The following is a 12,898-nucleotide window of genomic DNA, read 5'->3' as shown; positions in this document are numbered from 1 at the left end:
GCCACCAGCCTGGGCCAACTGCGCCCACCTCTTGCTTCCACTACCGCCAACCCAACACCCCCATGGCTCATTCCCAGTTCTTCCATCATCACCCGGCTCATTTTCATCCTCGGGCAGCTCACAGCCACACAGCGTTCTTCCAAGCTTCTTGCAGGGTGGAAACGGTTTTGGAGTTTATATGGGTTGGTTTTACTTAGACTGTGTACATTCTCTCATTTATTCTGCATCCAGTGCATCCCCCACCCAGAGGCAGCAATGCTTCTAAATGCCAGTTGCTCAAAACTGCAGGAGGAGAGGGTTCCTCTCGGGGTCAAATCCTGCTTGCCATTTTCCCACTGAGAATAGGATGCTGGACTAGGTAGGCTCCCCTTGGCCTGATCCAGCAAGGCTCTTTCCGTGTTCAGGAAGCAGTGTACACAAGATGTTAACCTCCTTCCACTAGGGCTCGATGATATATGTTTCCTACCTTGGCCAAATCAGACAGACAGTGGCTCTCTGGGCTCCTTTGCAGCCGTGTTGCCTGATCCTTTTACCTGGGAGATGCCAAGGATTGAACCTGATTTCTTCTGCAAGCAAAGTCTGAGCTCTTCCACTGAGTTGTATTTCCTTCCCTGTTTATCTCTCTTGGCTTGCAGCCACAGAGATGAGGTTTATCTCCATGACTCTTGTCAAATCTTTCATTTTTAAAGCCCTCTAAACTCCTGGCCACCGCAGCATCTTGTGGGAGCAACAGGGCTTGTTTTGCATGTAGGAGGCAAAGGACAAGATGTCACCTCCCTCAGTCAGGTAGAGAAACCTCACCTTACTTTAGCACTGGTGATCCTGAAGTTCCCTCCACCACACCTAAGGGGTAGTTGAGATGGGTCAGGACAGGCCACAGGGCACACACAGACCTGTCTCCCAGCCGAGAGAAACAGATGGAGAACTCAGGAAGAGCAGCCAGGATCCAGTGTGACCTGTGACAGTTAAGGACTAGCATTCCTAGACTTCCCATGACTGGTAAGGATAAGGAATTTGCCTTTTGTCAAGTCAGATCACTGATCCATGCAGCTCAGTGTTGTCTACACTGGCCGGCAGAGACTCTCCAGAGTTTCATGCAAGGAGTTTTCCCCAGCCCTACCTGGAAATGTCAGGAGTTGGCCCTGGTACCTTCTGTGTACAACACACGTGAGCTAAGACCTCATCCCTGCCAGACGACTTCTAAGCAGAAGCCATGGGGGAGAATGAGACCGTCTTTACTGGACACCTAAATAAACCACAACATTGGTGCTCGGTGAACATCCCTGAGGAAGGTGTTCCTCCGAAAAGGCATCATCTCCAGGTACCACCCATCTAATTTCTGAAAGTGCAATACATGGTATATGCAGCTGCAGTAAATGGTATCAGTGAAGGGTCAGGCTTATGTGGAAACAAGAAGTTGCCTTATGCCCAGCTTAAGCACTGGTCAGCTGAGCTCAGCATTGTCTACACTGACTAGCAGGGGAACTCCAGCATTTCATAGAAGAGTCTTTCCCATCTGTATTTGGAGATGCTCAGGACTGAACCTGGAGCCTTGTGGTTGCCACTGAGCTACTGCTCTTTGACCTTTCCATAAAGTAGAATGCAATGACACAACCTTAAGTACCGGTATATGTTTCATTCATGGAAGTATATTTTCTGCTAACTTTATATTTTGGTATATTTCCTTTTTTTTTCCACTTAAAAATATTTTTAAACCCTCCTGGGAAAATGGTTGGAGAGAGGTATAAAAATGCTGATAAAAAATAAATATAAATAATAAAGTTAGTGCCATTTAGCATGGCCACAGTTACGGAGCTCATTTCTTTATTGTAGTTACAACACCTTTCTTCTAAGGAGTTCAGGGTATTTCTTCTAAGGAGTTCAGGGTAATGTATACATGGCTCTTCTCCTCCTCCTTTAATGATGGGAGTTAAGAATAAAGCAACATCTGATGGACTACAAGTTCTCCCCTGTCCTAAACTGATCATCCCCAAGGTCTAATAAGAATCAACAAAGAAAATCCTTACCAGGCTATCCAGGATTTTAGTCCAATATACTCTGGATTATGCTGGTCTTGATGCGAACCACAATGCAAGCTCTAAAGGCTGGTGTCAATTACTTTGGATCTCTCTCAAATGCATTTTTTTTTGGGGGGGGTCATAAGCTAGAACAGGATTCTCCAACTTCAGATATTTTGGACAGCAACTTCCATCAGCCCCAGGCAACAAGGCCAATGGTTGTGGATGATGGGAATTGGAGTCCAATATGGAGGGCATCACCGCAGTCACCTCTGCCATAGAAAACGGACAGGCTTGTGTGGATGCAGACAGTTCTTGGCATACAAACTCAGAAGCAAGATGAAGCATTAAATGTGGGACTGTTCAGTCACGACCTTTGGGCGAATGCAGTTAAATGGAGGTTGGGTGGCTTTAAAAAGAGGATTAGAGAAATCCTTGGAAGAGAAGGCTGCTACTAGTCGTAACAGCTATGAGCTACCTCCATAAGCAGAGGCAATTTGCCTCTGACTTCTGTCACTAGGAATCACGAGCAGGAAGAGTGCTGTTGCACCCGTGTCTTGTTTCTGGGCTTCCTACAGGCATCTGCTTGGTCACACTGAGAATAGGATGCTGGACTTAGATGGACCGTTGGTCTGACCCAGCAGCGCTCTTCTAAGCAAATTTCTTCACCTTTTGGATGAAGCTATGGACAAAGCGTTTCATTACATTAGGATTAAAATGTGGTTGAGCCGCTGGTATGCTGACTGAAATGGCTCCATGAATCAGCTACCCATTCCTGGAAAGAGCAAAAAACATCTGACCTTTAACTGGTAAACAGACTGGTGGGGCAATTCTATTTCAGTCCATTATGAATAACTTTAAAGTATGGGGGAGTGGCCATGGCAGCTAATTTCTTGCAACCACAGGACAGCATGTCCAACTGTACCTCGAGTAATTGCAAACAGAAATTATTATTATTATTATTATTATTATTATTATTATTATGCATTAATGCTGCTGCAGTTGTATTCATTCAGTGCCATATGTGTACATGTACATTTCACAAGGCCACAAACAGATGGGTTTTCACCCACAAGGAGCCTACAATCTAAAATAGACCATGCATTCTTATTCGTAACATCTTGCTAGGAAACATGAACTGCCACCATAATGTGTTGCCCAAGCATTGCTCTTTCAGGTGTCTTGCGGCTGGTGTGCCTGGCAATAGCCCCTTCCAACTTCCACATCTGGATTAGGAACTCTGGCTTTGCTTTGCTTTGCCTGAACTGTCATGGTTTCCCCAAAAGGATCTTGAGAATTGTAGTTGGGTGACGATGCTGAGAATTCTTTTCCAGAGATGCCTAATGTCATGTACTGGCTGGATGCAGAAAAGTGGTGGGAGGCACCAGCGGGGAAATCCCTCACAGGAACCCCAAATTGAAGAAGGCTCAGAGCCAGGGAATTGGCAGTAGGATGATGAGTGGTCAGAGGGAAAAGTGGTAGCAGACTGGCAGGAGGTGGTGTCGGAAGAGATAACAGGTTTTAGTGAGCAGGAAGAGGCTAAGGCAGAGAACAGTCCAGAACCAGGGGCAGGGGAGGAGAGGAGAGCAAATACAGATTGATAAAATACAGGCAAGATGACAGAGACTCAGATTGCTTGGGAAGGAACCAAGGATGGAGACTTAGGTAGCTGTGGGCAGGTGGGAATCTTCAGTCCTTGCAACTGTCTCATAGAAGCAAACTCTGCCAGGAAGAGTGGCTGTGCTCACTAGGCCTGGCCTCCTGGGCTTGTCTTGTTTCTTTGAGTAAATCGTTAACTGAACTGAAGCCAGGTTATTGCTGACCTGTTCCTGGCATCCACCTCTGGCACCTACAGTAAGCACGCATGTCTCCAAGAACTGCAGTGTTCAGGTTTCCCTGGAGAAAAGGAAATAACTGTCCAACAATGGTGCAAACAGGGTTTTCAGGGCACTGTATGTGGATTGAGCCCTCTGCCCCAGCCACAATCCATTGACAAGAATGGGCAACCCCTGCTGATACAGCAGGTTCAACTGTAGCCCCTCTTTAGTGATCCTGTTGTTCACTTGGTCTAATCTGTAGTCTACATACACCAAAAGAGAAGATGCTGCTGGAATCTAATGAGATTGTATGATGAGCATCCATAAACTGTCGGCAGTCACCACCGTGTTTTGGTATACGGTATATTGTTGCACACTCCTTGCTACCCCATTTACTGAGAAGTTCCAGGCTAGTTTGGTTTCCTTTGGACAGAAGAGAGCACTTATGGTGACTGTGTAACATTTTGCTTTCATTTACAAAAAGGAAAGCAGGGCATAAGCAGAAACAAACAGGAGGTCCTCCAAGCTCCTACATTATTTCTTTTAAAAGAAACACTCAAGAGACTTCTCTAGAAGATCATCTGCTGCCATGGGTGAAACATCAACATCAAATGTGCTATTGGTCTCACAAAGTAATAATCAGCCAGTAGCCCTGAGGGTAGTCATTGTTTTGCCCAAATCTGGCTGGTTCCATTTGACTTCCCCACAGCTCTCTTGGATGCATTAGTTGACAATTGTATTCTTCCAAATGCTACATTTCCCCCCCTGCTATTAAAATTAATGCCTAAACAAAATTCTAAACACTAGAATTTTGGTTCAACATTTACATTTTAATGCAGACCTACCTAAGTCACCCCTTCTGAAACATCACTTGAACCAAAACACATCTATCCTAGAAATTCACTTTTCTTCAAATGCTGTGATGCAGTTCCCCAACCAAAAAAAGGGGTACAAAAATGCATATGTTAGAGGGAAGTGTGCTTAGAAACACAGATATCCATGAAAACAGCACACCAAATGTAAACTCTCTCTATATATTGTATATACACAGGAGATTGCTGACAAAATGTGTAGATTAGGCAAAACTTCGTGTTAAAAATGTGTAGGTTCAGAGAAGCACACATTAAAATGCTGATGAATTATCATGAGGACTTAAAAGTACTGATTTGGAAATGTAGCTAAGTGAATTTAAGATTGGGAAAGCAAGAAACTAAGTGAAACCAAAATTGATAGATTTGGGCCTGCATCGTGTGTTATGTTTCTTCATTTTCTATTTTCTTTTTTTTAAAAAAGGTGAAAAAATAGATGTTGATAATTATACAGTACCATCAATTTTCCAGAGTATAGGACTCTGTCCCAAGGAGCTTACAATCTAAAAGCCAGCATATTGGGTATGAGAGAGGAATGAGAGGGTATGCAGGAGAAGACTTGGCTGTTATGGTTGTGGATTGGAAAATCCAGATTGTCTTGGTGCAGAGCTGTGTAGATCATAAAATCGCAGAGTTGGAAGGGAGCCAAAGCGTCATCTAGTCAACCTCCTGTAATGCAGATGTGTCTTGAGTTTCTCCCCTCTCCATCCTTTCCTGCTAGTGTTTGGTCTCTGCTCCCAACAATCCAAACTGGAAGAGTTTCTTGCTTCTGAGCGGCCTTCTCAGCTTTCTCCAGGGAGACTAACCAGTTGTTCCCTCTCTGCCCTTCTCCTTCCCATGCTCCGCTGCAGAAGATGGTGGAGATGCCCGTCGCGACTTCGTCCAAGGCTCAGACTCCAAGGAGTACTGCCTGTCTGACCGTGACATCGTGGAGGTAGTTAGGACAGAGTATGTCTACACCCGACCACCTCCCTGGTCGGACGCCTTGCCCACCATCCATGTCGTCACGCCCACCTACAGCCGGCCGGTCCAGAAGGCGGAGCTGACACGGTTGGCCAACACTTTTTTGCACGTGATGAACTTGCACTGGATCCTAGTGGAGGACTCCCAGCGGAGGACCCCTCTCGTCACCCGGCTCCTGAGGGACACTGGGTTGAACTACACCCACCTCAATGTGGAAACCCCACGCAACTACAAGCTGAGGGGTGACATGAGGGACCCCCGCATCCCCCGGGGGACAATGCAGAGGAACCTGGCCCTACGGTGGCTGAGAGAGACCTTTAACAAGAACAACAGCCAGCCGGGGATTGTTTACTTTGCGGATGATGATAACACCTACAGCCTGGAACTCTTTGAGGAGGTAAGCTGCCAAGGGGTGGTCTTGCCCTCTGGGTTAGGTTGCCACTCCTGACCTTCAAAAGAGATGCCTCCATTATTGAGCTTAGTAGGCATCTCCACCAATGTGGTACAGAATGGATGGAAGGTGAGTGAGTACTGCAGCACTCCATGTATGTTCAGAGACTTCAGTCAGTGCTGAATATGACAGCCCATGCTATTGTGTGTCTGTACATGTGTCCTTTTTGATGCTGGTTTTCTTTACTTTGTAATAGTTTTTTATTAAATTTTCTAGTTTACATTTCAAGATATTCATTTAGACAACCTTAAGTTAATGAATTCCCTTCTTCTCTTTCAGTGGTTCATTTTGCTTACCGTACATCCCTGCATATTTTACATAAACTAAACCATTCAGTAAATCCATTGTTACACCATCAAACCTTATTTACACTTGAATTTATTTTAATGCTACCAGTGTTTTTAAATGCACACAATTTTGAAAATTGTGTAGGAAAAAATGGTGTTGGTTTTCAAGGTACTGGTTTTCACCTATCCTTTTTTTAAAAATATAAACCTTTATTTAACATATTTCACAAATTTATACAACAATCTACTATATTACAGTTTGTATCCCATCCCATACTAGAAAAAAAGAAAATTTAAAAATACAAAAAAACAACAACATAAAAGGACCTAAAATAGACTTTCGATTGTTCTCGAAGAAACTAGATCATACTAGTTATATCTTACACAGTATCTTACCATCAGAAAGTTCTTCCTAATGTTAAGCTGGAATCTCCTTCCTTGTAACGTGAATCCATTGTTTTGGGTCCTACCCTCTGGAGCAGAAAGAAAACAAGCTTGCTCCATCTTCTATGTGATAGCACTTTAGATATTTGAAAAGTGCTATCATATCTCCTCTCAGTCTCCTCTTCTCCAAGCTAAACACACCCAGCTCCCTCAACAACTCATCATACGGCTTGCTTTCCAGACAAATATTTGTCATCAGTTTTATTTCTTTCTTACATTATTTGCAAACACTATTTCAGAGCTCAGTTGAACCCAAGTCTCCCACGTCCTAGTCAGTGGTGGCTGATGTCCATTGGGTTTGGTGGGGTGGAAAGCATTGAGATCAGTGACAGGCAAACACCCACAAATTCCAGTTTTGCCCTCCTCCCTGTTGAGTTCTACAGTGGCAACACTGAGCCTGTTTATTTCACTTTCCCGAGGTTGCTCTGTTATTTTCTACACCACGGTTAAGCTTTCCACATGGCATAAAAGTCAGTTCTGGAAAACCTATGGAATATAGTGCATGTTTAGCACTCCTTTCTGTGTTTTCTGATTCCAGGAAGTGGGGTGGGGACCTCTTTGCAGGCCCCTTAAGCCAGAAAATGGAGGGAGTAAAGTGACAAAATTGGGGGCCGTATGCTAGCATGCAGTTATTTCCCTGATGTGTTCATGGGGGAATCATGGGGGCATAGAAACAGGCATGTGCAGAAAGGGTGGGGGAATAGTGACATGTTCCAATGTCGTTCACTGTGGTGTCAACCCAACACAGGCACCAGTGTGAATGAGTGTCATGTGCCTGCATATCGGTCAAAAAACCAAAGTCCCATAACACAACAGGTACTGCAGTTTGAAGGGAATGTTAGAAAACAGGACTGAAGCACTGGCATGATTAGGAAAACAACTAATGCAATACCCCCTACATCTGAATGTACCCTGAGACTATGGAGAAAGAATCTTTTGGCAGGCAGTGCCAGCCCTGGACTAGCTATAAGTAGGTGGGGGGGGGGAGGGCTAAGGGCAGACTGAGGTTGGTGGGGCCGTACCCTATTCACCCTCATGCGGACTACAACTCCCATCATCCCTAGCTAACTGGACCAGGGGTCAGGGATGATGGGAATTGTAGTCCCAAAACATCTGGAGGGCCAAGTTTGGCCATGCCTGTCCTAGTCTGACACTCTAACCGCTACACCATGCTGTATTTCTTACGAATAAGGCTGCCACCTCTCATATAGAAGAGGAACACAGCTTACTGGCATCTCCTAAATGATGCATACTCATTGACCGTAGCACTGAGGGCAAGGTTGCTGTTAAAAGAAAAAATCTTCTGGGAGGTGAAACAGCAGCAGAAGCAGACACACACACCACACACACCCAAAAAATCTTGGCTCATCTGCATACTCACTCCTGCAGCGAAAGGGTATTAACTCTGATTCATTGCCGGCAGTGCGTAGGAGCTGTTAGAGAACAGAGAAATGACACACTGCTTCCCCCGAGGATTTACAAATGAAGTAATTTTCGACGACATCATAATGTTAATTAATTTAAACGTAGGCAAATTAAACATTGCCCATTGCCTAGGCATGGAGTCCAAGCTAAATAAAATTGGCAAAGACCAGCAGGCAGGCTGAAAATTGCAGGAGGATATGAGAAAAAGAAAAAAAAAGAAACTGACTGATAGGTTTGTAACAGGCCAGGAACCAACCTTCATCTTAGCAACAGGAAATAGTGAACTGGGGTCTAGTTCACACAACCCAAACAAACAGGAGTTCCTTCAGGTTATTCTTGTGTGCAGGTCAAGCTGTCCTTGACCACATTCACACTGCACTTTCAATGCTCTATGATGTCACTTGAAACAGTCATGGTTTCTCCCAAAGAATTGTGGGAGCTGTAGTTTGTTAAGGGAGCTGAGAGTTGATAGGAGGCCCCTATTTGCCTCCTAGAGGTACAATTCTCAGAGTACCCTACGAAGAGAGATGGGGGTTGTCCACATTTCCGCTAGAAAGCACAGGTTCGAGCAGTTTTCTCCTTGTCTTGCACTTTCTAGGCACAGGTCTGAGCGTTTCCCCCCTTGTCTCACTCCTTTCCCCAAGGGAAAGCCCACTCTTTAGTGATAGATCAGAACAAATGGCAATCCAGGGAACATCCAAATTGCTGTTTGCTATGATTGAGCTCTAAAGAGCAGTTTTCCCTGGGGGAAATTAGCAGCACAAAAGGAAGTGTGGAAAGGTATTGTACCTGTCCTGTATAATACAGGATTGTCCCATATTTCAGTGTGAAATGCTACATCCTGTATTGATACAGTTTTGTCCTGTATTTCAGGTCTTATCTCTGTGTGTCACTGTCTCTCTCTCCCTGTGAAGTTAGGGATCCTCTCCAAACCTGTGTGTGAAAGGTCATATTATTTCAGCTCTGGATAGCCAAGCACAGACAAATTTACAAATTCGTGTGTATGTGTATGTGTATGTGTATGTGTATGTGTATGTGTATGTGTATGTGTGACAAATTCCAGAGGGGCCATCCTGTTAGGCTGCAATAGATTGTAGTGGATTGTTTTGAAATCACTTCAGCACCAGATGAAAATATATATACCACACCCCCCAAATCACTCCACCCTATCCTGTATTTTGCCAAAACAAAGATGGCAACCCTAAGTATGGATAAACCCACTCTGAGCTCCTGTTCCCATCAGCCCCAGCCAGCATGACTAATGGTCAGGGATGGCAGGAGATGTAGTCCAGTATCATCTGAATGGCACCAGCACCAGTTTGAAGGGGAACCCAAAGTAGATTCCACAAGCCCACCTCTGCCTCACACCAACTGTCAGTGGTTCTCTAGGGGTCTTTGACCACCTTAGCTGGAGGTGCTGGGGACTAAGCCTGAGACCTGCTGCATGAAAAATATGCTCTCTCCTGCTGGTCTGTAGTCCTTACCAACTCTGTTGATATCCTTGCTTGTTCATTAGCTATAAAAGTACCTAAAGTTGCTAAGCACTGTAAAAAATAAATAAATCAGAAATAGTCTAAGCCTTGACCCAAGGCTTATAAGCGAAAGGAAAGAGGCATGGCACATTGGAAAGGAAAGGAGAGTTTTGGAGAACCAGTTTCAGGAAGCTATCAACTTATTTTGATAGCTTATTCATTCAGATTTTCTGCAATGGGGGCTGCATGCACACTGCACAGGTAAAGCACATATAAAGTGCATGGCTTCCCACAAAGGATGCTGGGAGCTGTCATTTGCTAAAGGTGCTGGGAATTGTCACTTTGTGAGGGATAAAGTACAGTTCCCAGGATTCTTTGGGGGAAGTCGTGCGATTGAAATTGGCGGGGTTTACACAGCCCAACTCTGTTTCCCTTCTCTTTTCTTCCTAATGGGTCATCATGCCTTTTCAGGTGCTCTGCCACTGAGTTGCTCTTCCCCTCTAATCTAGCCTCGTGCCCTCAGGTGTCGGAGAGGTTACCCTCCCTTCACCAGCTCTGAAGTAAATCCAACTTTCAGTCTGGGCAGCTTCGGTAAAGGGGTATGCAGAAGCAGGAGGGCATCACCATATCCTTTGCCACAGGCATCAGAATATCTTGGGGCTGGCCTTGCATCCTCCCCAACCAGCACTTTTTGTGCCTCCCTAAGAGGAAGGAATGTTGCATCCTGATATACTTACGTAACCATCTCAGTCCTGTCTCAGGTCACATCTGCGTCAGTTCTCATTTACAGCACTCTGATACCATGTGAATAGGCATTACAGTGGTACCTTGGTTCTCGAACGGCTTAATTGTCGAACAAATTGGCTGCCGGATGCCACAAACCCAAAAGTAAGTGTTCTGGTTTGTGAACATTTTCTGGAAACCGAACATCCGACACAGCTTCCGCTTGAGTGCAGGAAGGTCCTGCAGCCAATCACAAGCCGCGCCTTGGTTTTTGAATCGTTTCGGGAGTCAAACAGACTCCCAGAATGAATTAGGTTTGGCAACCAAGATACCACTGTACTTCCCCTCAAAGAATCCTGGGAACTGCAGTTGGCTAAGAGTACTGGGAAGCATACCTCTGTGAGTGGGATCTCCTAACCACTCTCAGCACCCTTAGCAAAGGACTAGAGCAAAGTCCCAGAATTATTTGGGGGAAATGTTTATTTACACCATTTCTGTACCACTTAAATATAAAATAATATATCTCTAAGCGGTGTAGAGAAAACAAAAGCAGACAACCTAAACAACAAATATTACAGAAAATACACATTAATACAAAATTACTTATAGACATAAACCAATATCAATTCTGTCACCTTTGGACACACCCTGCTGGCTCTCACCCAGGACCCCACCCATCCACTCTGGCTCTCACTCAGGGTCCAAACAAACTCTCAGTTCCCCTATAAATATCTCACAAAGTGAAGGGTTGCTGCTGACCTCCCCCTAGTCCAGGCATAGGCAAACTTGACCCTCCAGATGTTTTGGGACTACAACTCCCGTAATCCCTGACCACTGGTCCTGTTAGCTAGGAATGATGGGATTTGTAGTCCCAAAACATCTGAAGGGCCAAGTTTGCCTATGCCTGCCCTAGTCTCTCTAGGCTTGCTTTCTATGGGCAAGCCCAAGGCAGATGGAGTTCCTTCAGGCTGCTGCAGCAATGTCCCATCCAGCTGACCCCCCCCCCTTTCTCCAGCCTCTGCCCCCCTTCTCTTCTAGCTATAATTGTGTGGCATGGATGCTACAGCTCTCTCATTCTTCTCCATTGTTTTCTCTCTGGTGAGCATTTTTATTTGGTGATTTCTTCTGCCCCCACATTCCTTTCTGCACCCACTGCCTGTCAGGAACCTTGAGGCTGCTGTCTGTGGGCTTGGGGCATCCATCAGGGCAAGTTTGCTGATGTTGCTAAATTGTCCAGGGTCATTTGAGCAATAAGAGATTGCGAAGAGCTCTAACAGGACCTCTCCGAAAGGAGGGAATAGGCATTAACATGGCAAATGCAGTGTAAAGCGATGCATATCGGCATAAAAATTCTTAATTCCACATATATGTTCACGGGGTCTGAACTGTCAATGACTGACCACGAGCGAGACCTTGTGGTCATAGCAAATAGCTTGATGAAGATGTCGCCCCAGTGTGCAATGGCCATTGGCAAAAAATTCCATGGTAGGGATCATTAGGAAAGGAATTGAAAATAAAGCTGCCAATAGAAAAATGTCATTATACAAATCTATGATGCGACCGCATTTGGAATACTGTGTGTAGTTCTGGTTGCCTCACTTTGAAAAGGTTATTGTAGAGTTGGAAAAGGTTCAGGAAAGGGCAATTTCAATGATTGAGGGGGTGAGGAGATGCTCCTATGAGGAAAGGCTTCAGCATTTGGGACTTCTGAGAAAAGGCGAATAAAACATGAGATGACAGAAGTGTACAGTGGTACCTCTGGTTACGTATTTAATTCGTTCCAGAGGTCTGTTCTTTTTTAAAAATAATTTTTATTAGTTTTCCATTTAACAATCCAATCATATCACATTAATTACTCCGAATTATACCAATACATATCATAAAAATCCAAATATTTTGCCGAATTTTAAATTTTTGTTGGGGGTACCCATGCTTCGAGTTCAGAACTCTGTTCTGAACCAGAGGTCCGTTCTTAACCTGAAACTGTTCTTAACCTGAAGCACCATTTTAGTTAATGGGGCCCCCTGCTGCTGCCGCACCGCCGGAGCACGATTTCTGTTCTCATCCTGAAGCAAAGTTCTTAACCCGAGGTATTATTTCTGGTTTAGCGGAGTCTGTAACCTGAAGCGTATGTAACCTGAAGCGTATGTAACCCGAGGTACCACTGTATACAAATATGCATGACACAGAGAAAGTGGATAGAGAAAAGTTTTTCTCCGTCTCTCATAACACTAGAATTTGTGGGCATCCATTGAAGCTGAATCTAGGAAGATTCAGGACATATAAAGGAAAGCAGTTCTTCATGCAGTGCTTAGTTACACTATGGAACTCAAATCCACAGGAGGCAGGGATGGTCACGAACGTGCATGACTTTAAAAGAGGATTGAACAGATTCATGGAAGATGGGGATATCCATGTCTACTAGCCAT

General features: G+C 44.7%; 1 protein-coding gene across 6 annotated transcripts in view; it reads left to right on the top strand.

The window, feature by feature from the left end:
• The window catches only part of B3GAT1 (beta-1,3-glucuronyltransferase 1), a 67,539-nt gene that overhangs the window by 42,559 nt on the left and 12,082 nt on the right, over positions 1-12,898 (top strand). For all 6 annotated transcript variants that reach the window (XM_080983660.1, XM_080983659.1, XM_080983663.1 and 3 more), the window contains one exon: positions 5,556-6,064. In XM_080983660.1, coding sequence (XP_080839786.1) covers positions 5,556-6,064 — 509 coding nt within the window. The remainder of the gene's footprint in view (positions 1-5,555; positions 6,065-12,898) is intronic.

This window comes from Podarcis pityusensis (genome assembly GCF_964106645.2).
Source record: "Podarcis pityusensis genome assembly, chromosome: 15".
In the NCBI taxonomy this organism is placed as follows: domain Eukaryota; kingdom Metazoa; phylum Chordata; class Lepidosauria; order Squamata; family Lacertidae; genus Podarcis; species Podarcis pityusensis.
Note: the sequence above shows the minus strand (reverse complement) of the source record. Positions and strands in the feature narration are given on the sequence as shown.